The 17,182-nt window shown below is 39.8% G+C and overlaps 1 protein-coding gene across 1 annotated transcript in view; it reads left to right on the forward strand.

The window, feature by feature from the left end:
- Positions 1 to 17,182, forward strand: part of CARMIL1 (capping protein regulator and myosin 1 linker 1) — a gene marked incomplete at its 5' end in the record, with an annotated part of 315,787 nt that overhangs the window by 245,397 nt on the left and 53,208 nt on the right. The window contains 3 exons of the mRNA XM_082664795.1: positions 10,565 to 10,740; positions 12,797 to 12,884; positions 16,695 to 16,844. Coding sequence (XP_082520921.1) covers positions 10,565 to 10,740; positions 12,797 to 12,884; positions 16,695 to 16,844 — 414 coding nt within the window. The remainder of the gene's footprint in view (positions 1 to 10,564; positions 10,741 to 12,796; positions 12,885 to 16,694; positions 16,845 to 17,182) is intronic.

A 17,182-nucleotide genomic window follows, 5' to 3' on the forward strand; every position in this document is an offset into this window, starting at 1 on the left:
GAAGTTACAAGACACCCAAAGTAGCAGAGACTTGTCTATAGGCTCATAGGTTGAAAAAAAAAAGTCTTTGAAATTTAAGCGACGAGAGTAACCTAAGACCAGCTTTTTCCTAAGGTAACTTCAAAAAACAGCTACAGCAGAAGACATTTCATTTTCCGTAAGTTTTCATCATTTTCAGTGGGTTCAAGGATGCCTTAAAAAGACCTTGTCTAAATTTCTGTGTTTATTTGGTTCGTTTTCTTCTGAGAACACAATTGCTGTAGCTCAGCGGGATTTGATGAGCAACTCAGTCATAACTTTGCAACATGCTAATTACTCTGTTTGTAAATTTAATTAATGTGGGAGAGAACGTTGTGGATTATTTAGGCGTTTAAGCCCCTTTCTTCCTGTAGTACAATACAGAGAGACTCTTGTGTATCATTTTTATTTTACTTAACTGTGGTTATTTTGAATACATTCTGAGCAAAGACAAAGGGGTAGGAAAAGGACTGCTTGGTTGATACAGAGTTCTGCTAGATCAGTTGTTACCTAACAGCACTTGTTTTATCCTCCATGAAGGATCAAATATGTAAAAAGGATACTTTCTTACACATTTAAAATAAAGTCATTTTTGTTACTTATTTACTTCTGACTGTAAAAAATGAAACTACTCTTTGTGAAACATTTGAACAGTAAAAATCACTTGAAAGCCCGGAGACAGCATCATTCTTAATATTTTAGTGAATTTCCAAACATTCTCTGTCTACACACACAATTTTACGTGTGTGATCATACTACACGTACTTTTTTATATTTGGTACAATATCGTGAACACAATTCTAGATCAGTGAGTACTCATCATCATTTTAGTGGCTACATGGTCATTGTATAGATGTCCCAGTGCACTGGAGAAGCTCAGTCCTCCTCTGTGTCTCTCCTTTACTTTCACACAGAACTCCTCACTTTTGACACTTCTGGTCACCAGATGTGAGGGGTTCCCCCCCCGCCCCCCGAGCTGGGTGTCCTACTATTTAACTCAATTCAGACACTATCTACCTGGAGATAGCATTAGATCCCACAGTTTAAGGGCTCAGTCCCACAAGACTGCCCCCGCCCCACTTCAGATACCAACTGGAAGTCCAGTTTGTACCTGAGCTCCCGACCAATTGGCAATAAATCCGAGGTTCTTATAACCCCTCCTCCAGTTCAATTAACTTGCCAGAGTGGCTCCCAGAACTCAGGGAAACACTTACGTTTACCAGTTTATTAAAGGATATGATAAAAGGTATAGATGAACAGCCAGATGGAAGAAATGTACAGGCCCAGGTATGTGGGACAGGTTTCAGGGCTTCCATGCTCCCTTGGAGCACCACTCTCCCACACCTCCACGTGTTCACCAGCCCTCTGAACCCATACTTTTGGGTTTTTTTTTTTTTTTTTTTTTTTGCGGTACGCGGGCCTCTCACTGCTGTGGCCTCTCCCGTTGCGGAGCACAGGCTCCGGACACGCAGGCTCAGCGGCCATGGCTCACGGGCCCAGCCGCTCCGCGGCATGTGGGATCTTCCCGGACCGGGGCACGAACCCGTGTCCCCTGCATTGGCAGGCGGACTCTCAACCACTGCGCCACCAGGGAAGCCCCTTTTGGGGTTTTGATGGAGGCTTCGTCATGTAGGCGTGGCCAGTCATTAACTCCATTTTTAGCCCTCCTTAGGAGGGGGGTGTGGAGCTGAAAATTCCAAGCTTCTAATCATGGCTTGGTCTTTCCAGTGACCAGCCCTCATCCAGGAGCCATCCAAGAGCCCACCCAATAAAGCAAAAGACACCCCCATCACCCAGGAAATTACAAGGGTTTCAGGAGCCCTGTGTAAGGAACCAGGATCAAGGACCAAATATTAGAACAAAAGATGCCCCTAGAGTTCTTATCACTTAGGAAATTACAAGGGTTTCGGGAGCTCTATGCCAGGAACTGGGGGCAGAGACCAATATATATTTTCTATTATCTCACAGCCAGCATAATTTATTTTCTAATTTCTGATTAATCCTATTAGAGTCAATGCCTGTAGTTGATCCATTCCGAGGTCAAATGGTACACACGTTTTATACGTTCGTATGTATTCACAAACTGTTTTCCAGTAGTGTACTCAATTGCTTGTTTTGTCATACCCTCACCCATACTAAGCATTTTAACGTTTTAATATTTGTCAGTGTAACAGGTTAAAAAAAATCTCATTTTGTCTTTTGGATTTCTTTAGTAGCCAGTGAGGCATCAAGTAGTTTTATTATCCATTTGTATTTCTTCTTTTGTAAATTACATATTTGTATCTATTGCCTTTTTCCTTTAAAGTTTTTGTAAGAATTCCTTATATACTAAGAATGGGCTGTCATTTAAATCAGCACGAAACGTTGCAACTGGAACTTTCCTGTCAAACAGCTTCCTACGGGCACTTGTTTCAACTGGTCTAAACCACAAGCTAGCCCTTGAAATTTTGGTCCGTTTCCTCCCCAGCACACCAGATGGTTGGAATTGACTCTTGCCAGTCATTCTTGGAAGGGAGTAGAAGGCAGAGGTCTAAAGTAAAAGGCATTTGAATTTTTAAAAGCCTGAAATAATAACAATATATTTAGGACCAAAAATATTTTTTCTGTAAATAGACATTCCCCAGATTTTTTGAGGCTGACCTTTCTGGCCCCTTGTCAGTGTCACCAGTGTTCTCCGTTCATTACAGCTTCCTTATTTGCAAGTGTCATCACCTGCTTTTCTCTCATTCTGTCTCTGAGGTCCCAGGCTCCCAAATGCCCTGATTTTTTCTATTCCCCACTCCCTTGTTTTCTTTACTCTCAATCCTTTTGAGTTGCAAGTTCTCTTCCCTTCTCTTCCCTTCAGGGACTTCTGGCATGAATCAAAGTAAATCCTCAACCACAACTTCTTAATTAAATGTTACTTATTAATTTCCCTTTCACTGAGTTCACAGTTTTTGATACTTTCAACAGACTATAGACAGTTACTTCCTTTCTTTTTCCTTCCAGTTGACCTGACAAGTGGACATCATTTTATGATTTAAAAAAAAAATCCCCATTTATCTATTTTATATAGCTTTCCAGCACCTTGATTTTCTTAAAATTATGTAGGAAAAGAATGTATTTTTACTACAATCAATATTCAGTTTCTTAAATTAAACAACTGTGTCCTAATTTATTTCACTAGTAGTATTATATTTTGTTTGGTTAAAAAAGAGTCCTTTCTCTATTTCTGAAATTCTCTAAGATTAACATGTTATACTAGCAAAAGCTAAAGTGTATGTACTTTTTTGTAAAAATATGTTTTTATTGTAGTGAATTAAAAAAAATGGGACTAGCAAGCCTGGATTTGTGACCTGGGTTTGCTACTAGCTGTTTGCTCCAAGCAAGTCGCCTAATTTGTTGGGACTGAGCCTCCTTGTGCAGGATTGTCTTGGTCTCGAGATAATTAGGGAGATTTTATCCTTAATATTTACTCGTCCTGCATCATGGCCAGCAGTACACATTTTGAATTCTGGATAAGAATAAGTTCAAATAGCTCTTTGAGTCATCTTTCAAAAAAATACTAGTTCAGAAAAGCCAAAGAAATGGCCGGAAGAGCCAGCCTTCTTAGCAAACTTCTGGAGGAGAAGAAAGCAGTAAGTGTGGAGAAAGTCCTTCTTTGAAACGAAGTGATATTTTCTCTGGACTGGCCTGTTTTAGGTGTTTTTAAATGACAACTCACCTCCTGTTTTCCCTGTTTTTCATCCTAACATTTATTCCTGGGGTAATCGTAGATGAGTAAGTGGGATTTGAATGTTGGGATTCGAATGTTTTAACATAAGGGAACTTTCATTTTCCCCTTCTGGACTTAAATTTTAGAATGCTTGTTTTGGCCTTGAAAATGCTTCATTTCCCTCAGGGCTTCAACTGTGAAATACCAGGGCTTCACTGGTAAATATCAGGTTTACCAAGGAAATGAGGCCTGAGGGGTGTAAGTGGCATTTTGGCAAGTACTAACTCAGTTTGCTGGGAGAGTTCTCTGAGTTTTCTTATTTTCCTACATTTTATATAATATTTTCCAAAGCAAAAGAAAGAGAAATTTCAGAGCACTTCAGTGTGGAAGTTGTATTTGCTTGTAATGAATTACAGCTAGTCATTTGTTCACTGCAAGAATATGTGAGCATAGCTGCCATGTTAAGGATATTAACTCAATTTATTTTACAAATATTGTACAAGGTTTAAGTACTATTAGTTATTTTTACAGTTAAGAAATATAGATTCTCCTAACTATCATTTGGAAGATACATGCAAAATGAAATCTGATTATCACATTTCAAATACAGGGCCTGCTCATTCAAGTTGTCTAAAGGTAGTACACATAGACTCACAAAATGGAGAATATGTAAGAAAAGTTAAGAAACATGGATAGAGTGAGAAAATTTAACATAAGCCAAATTAGATTTCCAGAAGGAAAGAGAAGATAAATAGAAGAAGGTAACAATTGAGGGGATGGTGGCTGAGAATTTCAGGGATTGATGAAAGGCTAGAATCTTCAGATTCAGGAAGTCCAGCGAAACCCAGACAGGAAAGATAGAAGCAAATCCATGTCTTGAATCATCGTAATGAAAAGTGGAAAACACTGAAGACAAAGACAAGATCTTAAAAGGAGCCAGAGGGAAGGAAAAGCCATATTACTTTAAACAGATCAAAATTAAGAGGGACAGGACAGCTCATTTCTTGACAGGAAGCTAAAAAGACAATGAAATAATATCTTCATGCTTCTGAGAGAACAGATCAAGAATTATATACTCAATAAACCTCCTATTAAGAATGAGGATGAAATGAAAACATTTCATCCAAACAAAATCCAAGATAGTTTACTGCCAGTAGACCACACTAAATAAACACCTAAAGGATATGCTTTAGGACAAAGGAAACATTATCAAAGAAAGAGGGTCTGAGCTGCAGGAAAGAATAGTGAGCAGGGAAAATGCCAAATGTGAAACATCATATATGAGACAACAACATGGATGTCTAATTTTTGCTGTCAAATTAAGAATAAATGCAAGTAAAATACTAGAAGTGAGCATCTAAGTCAGTTAGGAGTGAGTAAAAGAAGTCTAACATCCTAGTTTTATTCTGGAAAAAACTTAAGGGATCAACATTAGATCTGGGTTGTCCATTGTCTTGTCCATTAGCCACATACGGTCATTTAAATGCAAATTAATTAAACTTCAATGACATTTAAAATTCAGTTTCTCAGTTGCACTAGCCACATTTAAAGGGCTCAATAGCCACCTGTGGCTAGTGGCTCCCATATTGCACAGCACAGGTATTCCCATCATCTCAGAAAGTTTTATTGGACAGTGCTGCTTTAGACATGAAGTAAAGCATGCAGGTTAAACTTTCTGGTGTAACCACCAAAACAGAGGCAGTGCACCAGGGGTCATACTGCATACCAAGAGGAGCATTAGGAAATGTTTGGGATTATTTTGGGTTGGCATGGGCAGGTGATAATGATCCTAAACATGCTGTAATACAAGGTTCAGTTCCACACCAGAAGGAATGCTCTCACTCAACATCTAACGATGCAGTAGAAAAGGAATCACTAGGACTTCCCTGGCGGTCCAGTGGTTAAGGCTCCGCGCTTCCACTGCAGGGGGCATGGGTTCGATCCCTGGTCAGGGAACTAAGATCCCGCATGCTGCATAGCGTGGCCAAAAAAAAAAAAAAGGCATTACTAGAGATAAATAATGACAAATGATCCAATTTGCCAGAGATAATTTCAACTGTGTATGTATTTAATTATATGGCTTTATATATATGAGTAAGTGGACAAAATTACAAAGAAAAATTGATAACATTTACTATTATGGTAGAGATCTTTCAAAATGACTGCCAGTAACTGATAGATCAAGTAAATAAAGTAATGATAAAGAATATTTGAAAAAATTCTTTATAATGATAAAGAATATTTGAACAATAGAATTCTCAGTTGTGACCTAGTGGACCTATGTGATCAGTGCACCAATAATAGGAGACTATCAGTTCTTTGCAAGGATACGTGAAATATTTGACATGAGGTCTATAAGAACATCTCAACAATTTTCAAAGGTGGTATTCTCTGGTTTCATTTAAAATAAATTAGAAATTAATATCAAAATTTTAAAAAGGGAAAACCCCCACATGTTTATAAATTTAAAAATTACTTGTAACCCAGGGGTCAAAGGGGAGGGCAAAATTCGAATTAGAGGATATTTATAATTAAACAATAAAGTAGTTAGTAATCAGAACCTGTGAGATGCCGCTAAACCAGTACTTAGAGTGAAATATATGGCTTCTTCATAAGCCCAGACACTTATGAGGAAGAACAAGAAGGTTGGTAGTCTTGCCCTACCACATATTAGGACTTATCATAATTAGGACAGTATGCAGAGGTAGACAGACCAATGCAACAGGGAGATCCCAGAAATGGACCCATACATCTATGCAAATTTTCATAATGCCGCCTTCAGTGAGTTATCTTTGATCAATAGAAAAATGATGGACTATTCAGAACCCACATTCAGTAAGTTCCTGAGCTTATAATACTTTTTATATGTTTCTTAGAGATTGTTCCAAGAAGTGTGCTAGGCCCTGGGGAGAGAGGGTAGGGCTTCACAGTTGCTATCAGGTACAAGTTGTGTATCTGGAGTCTGGTGCCTCTAGCTCTCCATGAACTTCCAAAGTTATATGTAAAATCTCATACCAATTTTTCTGGATGCGTGTGCATCGATTCTCAAAGGCGTTCTTTGATCCCCACGTTACTGCATTCTTGCCCGTTTTATAACACATTTGATAACTGAGGTCGCCACTGGATGCTATGAGATCATCAAATGCAGTTTGGAGTGTGAAGGGCGTGGAAGGAACAAGCAAGAACATCTCCTCCAGGAGGTGATGCTTGAGCTGAGCTGAGTAGGGAGGCATACGGGTGATTTATTCTGGCTACAGAGGGGAACAGGATTCTAGGCTAAGAGAACAGTTGTAGAAAGCATGGAGACAGAGCCTGGATCATGTGGGGAACTGCCCTGTAACTGGATATGAATAGTTATAAGGGGAATATAGAGAGATGACAAAACATGAGGCTAGAAAATTGAGCATTTACCAGATATTTCAGGGATTTCTATTCTGTGCTAATGAGCAATATTTTTGGCATATTTCCACTTTTGAGAAAATGTCTAGGAGTCAATTTAACATGTTTTAGAGATACTTGTGGTGGAAGGAGTTGAGGTAGGTGGAGTGTAAGGAGAGTTGCAAATTTCTGCCCTAGTTTGGTACCATACCTCACAATAAAAACTGCAAGAATGGTTGATTTTGCTGTTGCAGTTACTGTTTAGGTGGGCTTAATGGGAGGCCAAACATGTTGTGGTTGACCTTGCCATGGTAGAATATCCTGGTGGAAATTCCTAATAGGCTGTATTATATATGCATTGGATGTTTTGTGTAGGTGGCTATAGGTAAACATTTAGTTGAGAACCATTGGAATATAGGTAGTAATTTGAAGCCATGGGAAGGATGGATGTTGAAGAATACGGTTTGGTGTGTAGAGGGCCATGGGACTTGGAAAGAGATGCTGTTTAAGGACCTGAGCTGGGGGCTAGACACAAAGAAGTGGTCAGGGGCTGCATTACAAATTTATCCTGTGATCCTTTCTCCCCTTTTTACCAGCCCTGTCACCAGAACATCCACCATGGTGGCATTAGGTACCAGCATTAGGGGATGAAAATTGTAGGTAATGAAGAGAGCCGAAAGGGACACACCTTTGGGCAATGGGCAGAGCATTGGAAAAGGGTGGCTGGAGTAGGAAACAAGAGTAGAAGATGAAACGCCTGAGTCCCCTTCTCACTTATTCCAGTAACCAGCTGCGTGACCTTGAGGAAGTCACTTATCTCCTCCGAGTCTCCGTTTTCTCATCTATAAAATGGGTTTGCTAAAATCTACCTCTACTCACAGGGTTGTTATGTGGATCAAAGGAAATCATGGGTGAAATCACTTTGTAGAGTATAAATTGTCGGGCTAGAGATGGTGGTAGGGAATTAACTGCAAAATATCTGTCGAATTGGATGCCCAGGGCAGGATGAAATTCCTTTTTATAGGGTCAAAAATCATGCAGTAGTCAATTTGTAGAGCAGAAAGAGACCTTAGAAATAATTTTATACGTCAGAAAGCAGAGATCTGCAAAGGTTCTTCACTTAACGCTGCGCACTTAACATTCCACAGAAATTTCACGTCGGGATCTGCATCGGAAGCCAGGCTTCCCTCCTTAGGTCTGGAGTTCATTCCAACTGAATGAACACTGTCATGCAGGGGACCTTTCAGAAAGTCACGCTATATTGATGAACATGACAGAATTCAAACAGCGTATCGATACCTGAGGTCGTTCTTATCAGGAGTGCTGGACTCCGCTACTCCATCTGGAACAGAATGTGTTTATTTTAATGCCAAAGAGGAAAATGATTTGTCTTAAACTGACTCATTTGGCATGGCTTGTAGCTCTCTTGGAATAATGTACTAAATGAGTGATTATTCAGAGTTCTCACAGGGACAGAGCACCGTCAGGATACGAGTGGCTTTCGGAAACTTCTCGAGTGGCTGCCTCCCCCACTCCTCTCCTGCTTTTCACAGGCTCTTTATAAACATCCTGCTGCTCTGCTGCTCATCCTACAGTGTGATGAGAGATTGTACTATTGGCATCGGCATCGTGCTCTGCATGTGAATATATGAGCCGAGAGACTAGTCTTTACATAATAATGCTCCACTAGTCCCCTTCATACTGGAATAGCAATGGGACCAAGCTTGGCTTTCTTTTTTTTTTTTAACATCTTTATTGGAGTATAATTGCTTTACAATGGTGTGTTAGTTTCTGCTTTATTATAACAAAGTGAATCAGTTATACATATGTTCCCATATCTCTTCCCTCTTGCGTCTCCCTCCCACCCTCCCTATCCCACCCCTCTAGGTGGTCACAAAGCACCGAGCTGATCTCCCTGTGCTATGCGGCTGCTTCCCACTAGCTAGCTGTTTTACGTTTGGTAGTGTATATATGTCCATGCCACTCTCTCACTTTGTCCCAGCTTACCCTTCCCCCTCCCCACATCCTCAAGTCCATTCTCTAGTAGGTCTGTGTCTTTATTCCCGTCTTGCCCCTAGGTTCTTCATGACTTTTGGGTTTTTTTCTTAGATTCCATATATATGTGTTAGCATACGGTATTTGTTTTTCTCTTTCGGACTTACTTCACTCTCTATGACAGACTCTAGGTCCATCCACCTCACTACAAATAACTCGGTTTCATTTCTTTTTATGGCTGAGTAATATTCCATTGTATATATGTGCCACATCTTCTTTATCCATTCATCTGTTGATGGACACTTAGGTTGCTTCCATGTCCTGGCTATTGTAAATAGAGCTGCAATGAACATTTTGGTACATGACTCTTTTTGAATTATGGTTTTCTCAGGGTATATGCTGGGATCTTATCATGAGGATTAGCATCTTTGAAAACAAATTAATAACATTATCTGTGATATACTGAATTTTTATTGTATGCTAGACACGATACTGAACACCTTACACATGTAATATCATTTAATCTTCAGTAATCCTATTAGGCAAGAACTTTTTTATCTGCCATTTTATAGATGAGGAAAGTAAAATTGAGAGATCAGTAACTTAGCCCAGTGTCACTCAGCTGGGATTCAAATTTAGGTCTGATGCTCACTTGGGTGCCCTTTCCACACTTACCAGCCGTGCCACCCATCTCAGGCAAATCTTTTAACTTCCCTTAGCTCACATTCTTCAACTATAAGATGGTGATCACACGAATAGCTTCTGTACCCATCTTCACAGATCTTGGAAGGATAAAATGAACGGAAACATTTTTAAAATTCTGAAGTGCTATATAAGTAGGTTTTGACTGTTATTATTAATGTTGTTTATAAAGTGCTCTGTTAATATTTTTGTCTGTTATTCATGTTTTTGATTGTTCCGATAACAATTACAATTTTACTGAACACTAAAGCTTTTCTTTTAAAAGGGGAAAGCCAGAAGTTGTTACGTAGCGGTTTGCTATGACTGCTCTTTTGATGGAACTATTGAATGCTTCACCCTGATTTGAGGTTTCTGTGATTTGTGAAATTGCACAAGAGTTCTAACTTGATGTATGTTCTAGGGACATGTGTAAATTTATTTGCTAATACCCAGGAGAACAGTCTGGTGTGGTAAATTGGTGTATATGTGTCTTTGTAAATCTTATCACGAATGCCTCTGTGTTAAGGACAGCTAGCACACCATCATGCTTCAGACGCCAGGGTGAAGCCTGCGTGGATCTGCCAGGTGTCTGGTTTAAAGTGATCACCTGCGATCAGTGATCACCCAGCAGTCGCAAGTCATCCCAGGGCAGCTCCGAATCCTTAGTCGCACCTGGGACTCTGCTGTGTCCCTGTTCTCCGAGAGCTCGGCGTCATAAATAACCACCTTTCAGTTTTATGGGGGGCGCCTCCGGGGCTGTGTCATCATCTCTCTGTCTCCACTTGTGCTGCGTTGCAGGCGTTGCTTGAGTCCATGGTTGATGCTGCCGAGAATCTTTGTCCCAATGTGATGAAAAAAGCCCACATTCGGCAAGACTTGATTCATGCCAGCACTGAGAAGATTTCCATCCCACGTGCCTTTGTTAAAAATGTCCTGTTGGAGCAGTCTGGAATTGATATCCTTAACAAAATTAGGTAGGTTTATAATGTTAATAAACCGAGGAGCTGCAGTGTCTGTGAATGCAGTTGAGGCAGCTGTGAAGAGCGTTATCGTTGGCTTTATTCGTACAGAATGTGTTTAGACATGTCTATGAGGCAGCGACTATATACAGATATAGCTGTGCCTAAATGCATAGGTTTAATACATTTCCAAAATCAGATGACCACAGATATGCCTGCATTACTGCGGAACAGTTACCTGCTCTTTTTAAGAGTTTTATTTTTTTTAAGAGGGGGTACCTGTTTGTAATCCCCTCTTTCGTTCTGCTTCTGAAGCTTATCTTTCACCTTTATAAATCACTAACTTTTGAAGACTGAGGTCGGTTTGCTTTCTACCACCAGAATATTCTGAGCCAATGCACAGCCTATAAATAGGCAAAGAGGCCCACTAGGACTTCACCATGTTTCCCTTTGGGTTCATTTTTTTTTTTGCGGTACGCAGGCCTGTCACTGCTGTGGCCTCTCCCGTTGCGGAACACAGGCTCTGGACGCGCAGGCTCAGCGGCCATGGCTCACGGGCCCAGCCGCTCCGCGGCATGTGGGATCTTCCCGGACCGGGGCACGAACCCGCGTCCCCTGCATCGGCAGGTGGACTCTCAACCACTGCGCCACCAGGGAAGCTCAAGAACCTTGTTTTGATGTTTTAACTTGCAATAAACTTTCCCTCCCGACCTCAGAGAGGCGGGGGCTGGGGAAGAGAAACAAACTACTGACCATGTAGTCTTAGAAGGAAGCAGAATTCCCAAACATGTCTAAAAGCATCAGAGGAAGTACTTGTTAACATTAGATTCCCAGGCCTCTCTGGATGTTTGGGGTAGGACCTAGTTATCTGTATTTTTCATAAGCAACCCGGGTGAATCTTATCAGTGGACACCTCTGGGGAATAATATAGTATTAGATAAACCAAATAGCTAGTGAGACCTTGTTTCAGAGACAGGAATTAAAGAAACATTCCTTTATATGTAGCCCAGGAAAATTTTTACTGTAGTCATCAAAGAGTTGGTGCTTCCCCTCTGCCCTGCCATCAGAAATCTTCTGAGCAGAAACATTGCGATGCAAATTTCAGTTAGAAAGATTTTCCCCTGTTACACAAATATACTTTCAACTTTAGCTTTAGGAGTAAATAATCTTATTTTGATAGCTCCTTTCCCTGCTCGAAAATTTTTAAAAGTATTGACTTCAGAAGTAGGCTGAAATGATGTGACGATGTTGGAACGTGGGTGTGTATCTCGCCAGCACGTTTACCTTGCAGTGTATTGTGCGTTTATGCACATTTGTGCATGTGTGCATTTAGGTAGGGTTATTTAGACTGAAGACACACATGGCAGTTGAATTCTTGGGAATGCCAAATAGCTAAAATGCTAACCAAAATACCAGCCGTCTGATGGAAACCTTAGCGGCTGAGTCATTTATTAGTAAAAACTACAAGCTACTTCTTGCTGTCTGGGCATCTTTATAAGGTTAGGTAAGAGGCACTAAAACTAAACATTTTAATAACTTCTGTTCATAAGAGGCAAGAGAACAGTGAATTTGACTTGATGGCAAGTCAAAGCAGAAGCAGTTCAGTATGGTACCATTTGACTGGTAAAAAGTTTTGTGAAAGGCGGTGGATATGCATGTGAAAGAAATAACCAAGACGTCACAACCAGACTAGATTTTCTTAATTTACTCCAGCCCAAGTTTGTTTTCATTTATGTCAATGGATGAATTGTTCCTCCCACATGGTACATATGGTTCCCATTAAGTTTGTCTTTATCCAGATGTTTTTTATTTCTACCACTAAATGTTGAGTTTTGAAATTGTAGAGGCAGGTTGGAATTGGTGAAGAAAGTCTATTACCTGTGTGTTTATGGCAGTGTTTAAGGCTTATTTTTGGAACTCCTTAGCCCTGTTTGCACATTCTTGTATGCCATTTTCAAAGACAGAAACAAAATCACAGTTGACCTTATCAACATAGTATCAAGGGTGGGTGATTTTTTTTTCCCTCTTGCACAAATTAAAATGCCACTTTGTGCTTTTGGTTTTCACACAGTGAAGTGAAGTTGACAGTGGCCTCCTTCCTATCTGATCGAATCGTGGATGAAATTCTGGATGCACTTTCACACTGCCATCACAAACTGGTAAGTGCTGTGGACGTCTTGAACCCTTATCCTAACCCTGGTTTGGTCTGCGGTAACGCAGGGCAGTCTCCAGCGTGGGGTTGTGGTTGCTTTTCTACATTTTATTCCTTTGCAGCTTTATGGGTTAAAATCCTAGTTTTCTTCCTTCTTCTTCATTGCTTCCAGCTGTTCTAGAGCATGTTAGAATTTCTCCAGAGAGAATGGCAGGGCAAAGCAGAAGCGATGGTATTCAGAATTGTTGTTGTTCATTTAAAATGCGTACAGGTCAAAAATTTTGATAGGAGATGATGTTGGGACTGAGGTCTAAAATTGAGAATTTTGTTTTAGATTATAGTGGACCCTTGAACAACACCGGGGGCTTGGGGCAGGACCCTCCCTGCAGTTGAAAACCCACGTATAACTTATAGTTGGCTTTCCACATCTGAGGATTCAACCAACCCGGATCGTGTAGTACTGTAGTATTTACTACTCAAAAAAATTCTCGTGTAAGTGGGCCTGCACAGCTCAAACCCACGCAGTCCAAGGCTCACCTGTATTTAATTTATCTGTGCTCCTTTTGTTGTTCTCTGATATGATTATCTGATAACAGAGTATTCTTAAAAACACGACGGAAATGAAATGTTTGGAGTCCAAAGAGAGTGCAAGAGTAAAATGGACACATTCCAGCGATTGATAGCTGCCGAGTGTCCAGCCAGGCCTTTTGGATATCACCAAGGTGAAAAACTAAAATTTTCTTCATCTAGAGCCTGGTTCTACATCAAGGTAGAAACTAGGAAGAAATAGTTCCAATATCAGTGCATATGAAAAATATATCAGAAACTTCATGAAGTCCTCTGAGGTGCAGATGAAGGTTTTATAAGTGGCTATATCTTGTGTCTCGAAAATATTTGTGATATGATGCAGTAGAAATCTCCCAAACAAGTTATGACAGTGTTTTTTCTCCAGAGAATTGCAGGTTAACTGTGTAGGCTGTAGATACAGTTCTATGGCATTGAATTGTTGAGTGACGGTAGAGAACACCAAAGTCACAGGAGCAGTAACAGCTTCTTCTGAGGAGGCAGACAAAATGAGTATTTTGAAAAATTCACTTGAGAAAAATATATGACTCTTCTCTAAAATCTAAAAGATAAGCTGGACATCTCTAGCTACTCAAAGTATTGCCTGTGGACTGGAGCTGGCCCACTAATGAATGGTTACTAGTCCGTGACAAGGCAAGTTCAGAAACTAAGAGGAAGCGTGGAGAGACTTCTAGAGCAATTTGACATGGCAGTAATATGCAAACACATGTTATTAAAAAATTTTTTAATTGGTATTGTATTTTATCAATATACTGGTTTGTGACAAATTGGAAATACAAAAAACTGGTTCATCACCACAGAGATTTTAAGAAGCACTGGTTTGCAGTTCGTTGCACAATAAAGAGCTACAACCTTGTCAAGAGATCACAATTCAAACTTTCTTTTAATAAGCAGAAACAAAATCAATAAGGCATCCTTTATAGAAATAGTTTATCGATAACCTACAGCTCCAGGGACTGTCTCAAGATGCCTACTTGATGACACAAATACTAGATGTTGTATCACTTTGGCTGCATGTGAGAGCTACACTGACACTTTGAATGTTTTCACTTTTTTTGCATTTGTCCTTCTTTGAAGAATATGGTAACTCTAAGTACTGACATTTTCTTTTTACAATCGAAAAAGAATTGTGTGAATGCACTTTCGTTTTGAATTTCTTACTGCTGATTTGGATTGTAAGTTGAGAGCTTAACTGCTGTGTGAAAGAAATTGTACCTTCAAAATGAAATACTGCTTTCAAAGACATTCCAGTAGCATTCATATTTTCTCCGACTTAAGTTTAGAAATATTCCCGAAGGTTCCATAGAATTGTCAACTGGTTCTCAACGTTTCAAAGTTCCTGGTGATGAATCAGCTCAGCACTAGAGCTTATTAATTTCAGCCCAGTTTGTTTCATCTCTTACCATTTACTTTTTTAGGTTTATCTAAAGTACAACACTGGTAATTAATAAGTCATATAAAATATGATAATTATTACATGAAAACAATGAAAGCTAGCAATAATTAAAATTTTATTAGCAGTTTCTTTCCTTTCAGTCCTTTAAAAATAGTGAAGGTTGGAATCATTTTATTTCCCCTCATTAGATACTTTTGAGCACTAGATATAGAAAGAAATTCTTTCAGAGGAAATACGAAATAAAATTAACAAAAAAGAACACTTCTTATTTTCTTTTGTACTAAGTGGTCTCCTCATTTACCCTGTGTCAGTTATTTTTCTGGTTTAAATTTCCCTTATATTTCCACCAGTAATGTTGGTGGCAATGACATCGTGCTTCAGTTACTTTTTTTTTTTCCCCAAGGGGGAGAAAACATTTTTATTGTGGAAAATTTCAAACACAGACAAGAACAGAGAAAGTATGACAATGAGCCCTCCTCTGCCCACTATTCAGTTGTAACAATTATCCCAATATTTTGCTGATCTGTCTTTGCTTTTTCTACCTACCTCTCTCTTCTCCCCGCCCCCCCCCCCACTTTTTTCTGGCCTATTTTAAAAGCATCTCTCGTATACCATGCCATTTTGCTGTAAATACTTCAGAAGGTGTCTCTAACTGGCACCATGATTTTTACATGATTGCCGAAACAGTCACACCTAAAAAAATCAACAAAGATTCCTTATTACCAGTTAGAATCCATTTTATATTCAGATTTCCCCAGTTGACTCAGAGATGTCTTCTTCCAGTTAAGATGTTGGAATCAGCGTCCAGACCAGCCCCGAGTTGCTATGGTTGTGGGTCTAATCCAGCGACTTTAATCTGTCCTTCCCCTTTGACTTCTTTCCTTCCTAGTGTTTTTTTCTTTTTTTTAATAGATCTTTATTGGAGTATAATTGCTTCACAATATTGTGTTAGTTTCTGTTCTATACCAAAGTGAATCAGCCATATGCTTACATATGTCCCCATATCTCCTCCCTCTTGAGCCTCCCTCCCTCCCTCCCTATCCCACCCCTCTAGGTGGTCACAAAGCACCGAGCTGATCTCCCTGTGCTATGCAGCTGCTTCCCACTAGCTATCTGTTTTACATTCGGTAGTGTATATATGTCAGTGCCACTCTCTCACTTCATCCCAGCTTCCCCTTCCCCGCCGTGTCCTCAGATGTATTCTCTACGTCTACATCGTTATTCCTGCCCTGCAATTAGGTTCATCAGTATCATTTTTTTTTTTTTTTTAGATTCCATATATATGTGTTAGCATGCGGTATTTGTTTTTCTCTTTCTGACAGAGTCTAGGTCCATCCACCTCATTACAAGTAACTCAATTTCGTTTCTTTTTATGGCTGAGTAGTATTCCATTGTATATATGTGCCACATCTTCTTTATCCGTTCATCTGTCAACGGACATTTAGGTGATTGTATTGAAGACTGAAAGCTGAAAAAAATCACATCAGCTTCCTGAAAATGTTCATAATGCATCTTTTGGAAAACGAAAATACATGCCTACTTTGTGCATATTTACACGAACATGGCAAAGATTTATGAATTCCCTGTTTTTCAACTAACATCTCAAAAGATGTTTAAAAGGAGATTTTGTAATTTCTTGTTTAAAATACTCCACCTTCCAAAGAAAGATGATAAAAACTTACTCCAGTGTGAATGTATTAAGAGTCGCCATTAACCAAGTGCAGACAGTATCCTTCACTGTGCCACCTTGTGGAAGGTATCTTCTGGAATTCAGCTGACCTGCTCTTCTGTGCCTCTGGGCTTTCATTTCTCCTTGGATGTGTCTTGACTCTCTAGGCCGACCATTTCAGCAGACGTGGCAAGGCCCTTCCTCAGCAAGATTCCTTGGAGATCGAGCTGCCTGAGGAGAAGCCCGTTAAACGCTCCGTCGTCATGGTGGAGGAGCTCACAGAGATAGAACGTTTGGAAGATCTGGATACTTGTATGGTAAGACACATCTTTTGGTGACAGCATTATCCCATTCACTGGATTTGCTATTGTTTTTTTTTTTTTAAATCTCACCTTTACAAACCAGACCAAATAAAACTTCCCTGCAGAGACAGTTCTTTCAGAAGCTCGTTGCTGTATATAGTCTGTTAATGACACTGATGAAGCTTAACCTTCTGGTTCCCACGGAGGCCCCATAACTCACTTTTTATCTGTGATTTTCTAAAACTTTTCTTAACGAGTACCTCCACCCACCCCACTCACCCCCCCAAAAAAAATGAAAAATTGTGAAAATTGCAGTGAACATAAAACTTGGATCTGTCCCTAAAGCCATAGCG

Source organism: Grampus griseus, assembly GCF_964374135.1.
Source record: "Grampus griseus genome assembly, chromosome: 10".
NCBI classification, from domain to species: domain Eukaryota; kingdom Metazoa; phylum Chordata; class Mammalia; order Artiodactyla; family Delphinidae; genus Grampus; species Grampus griseus.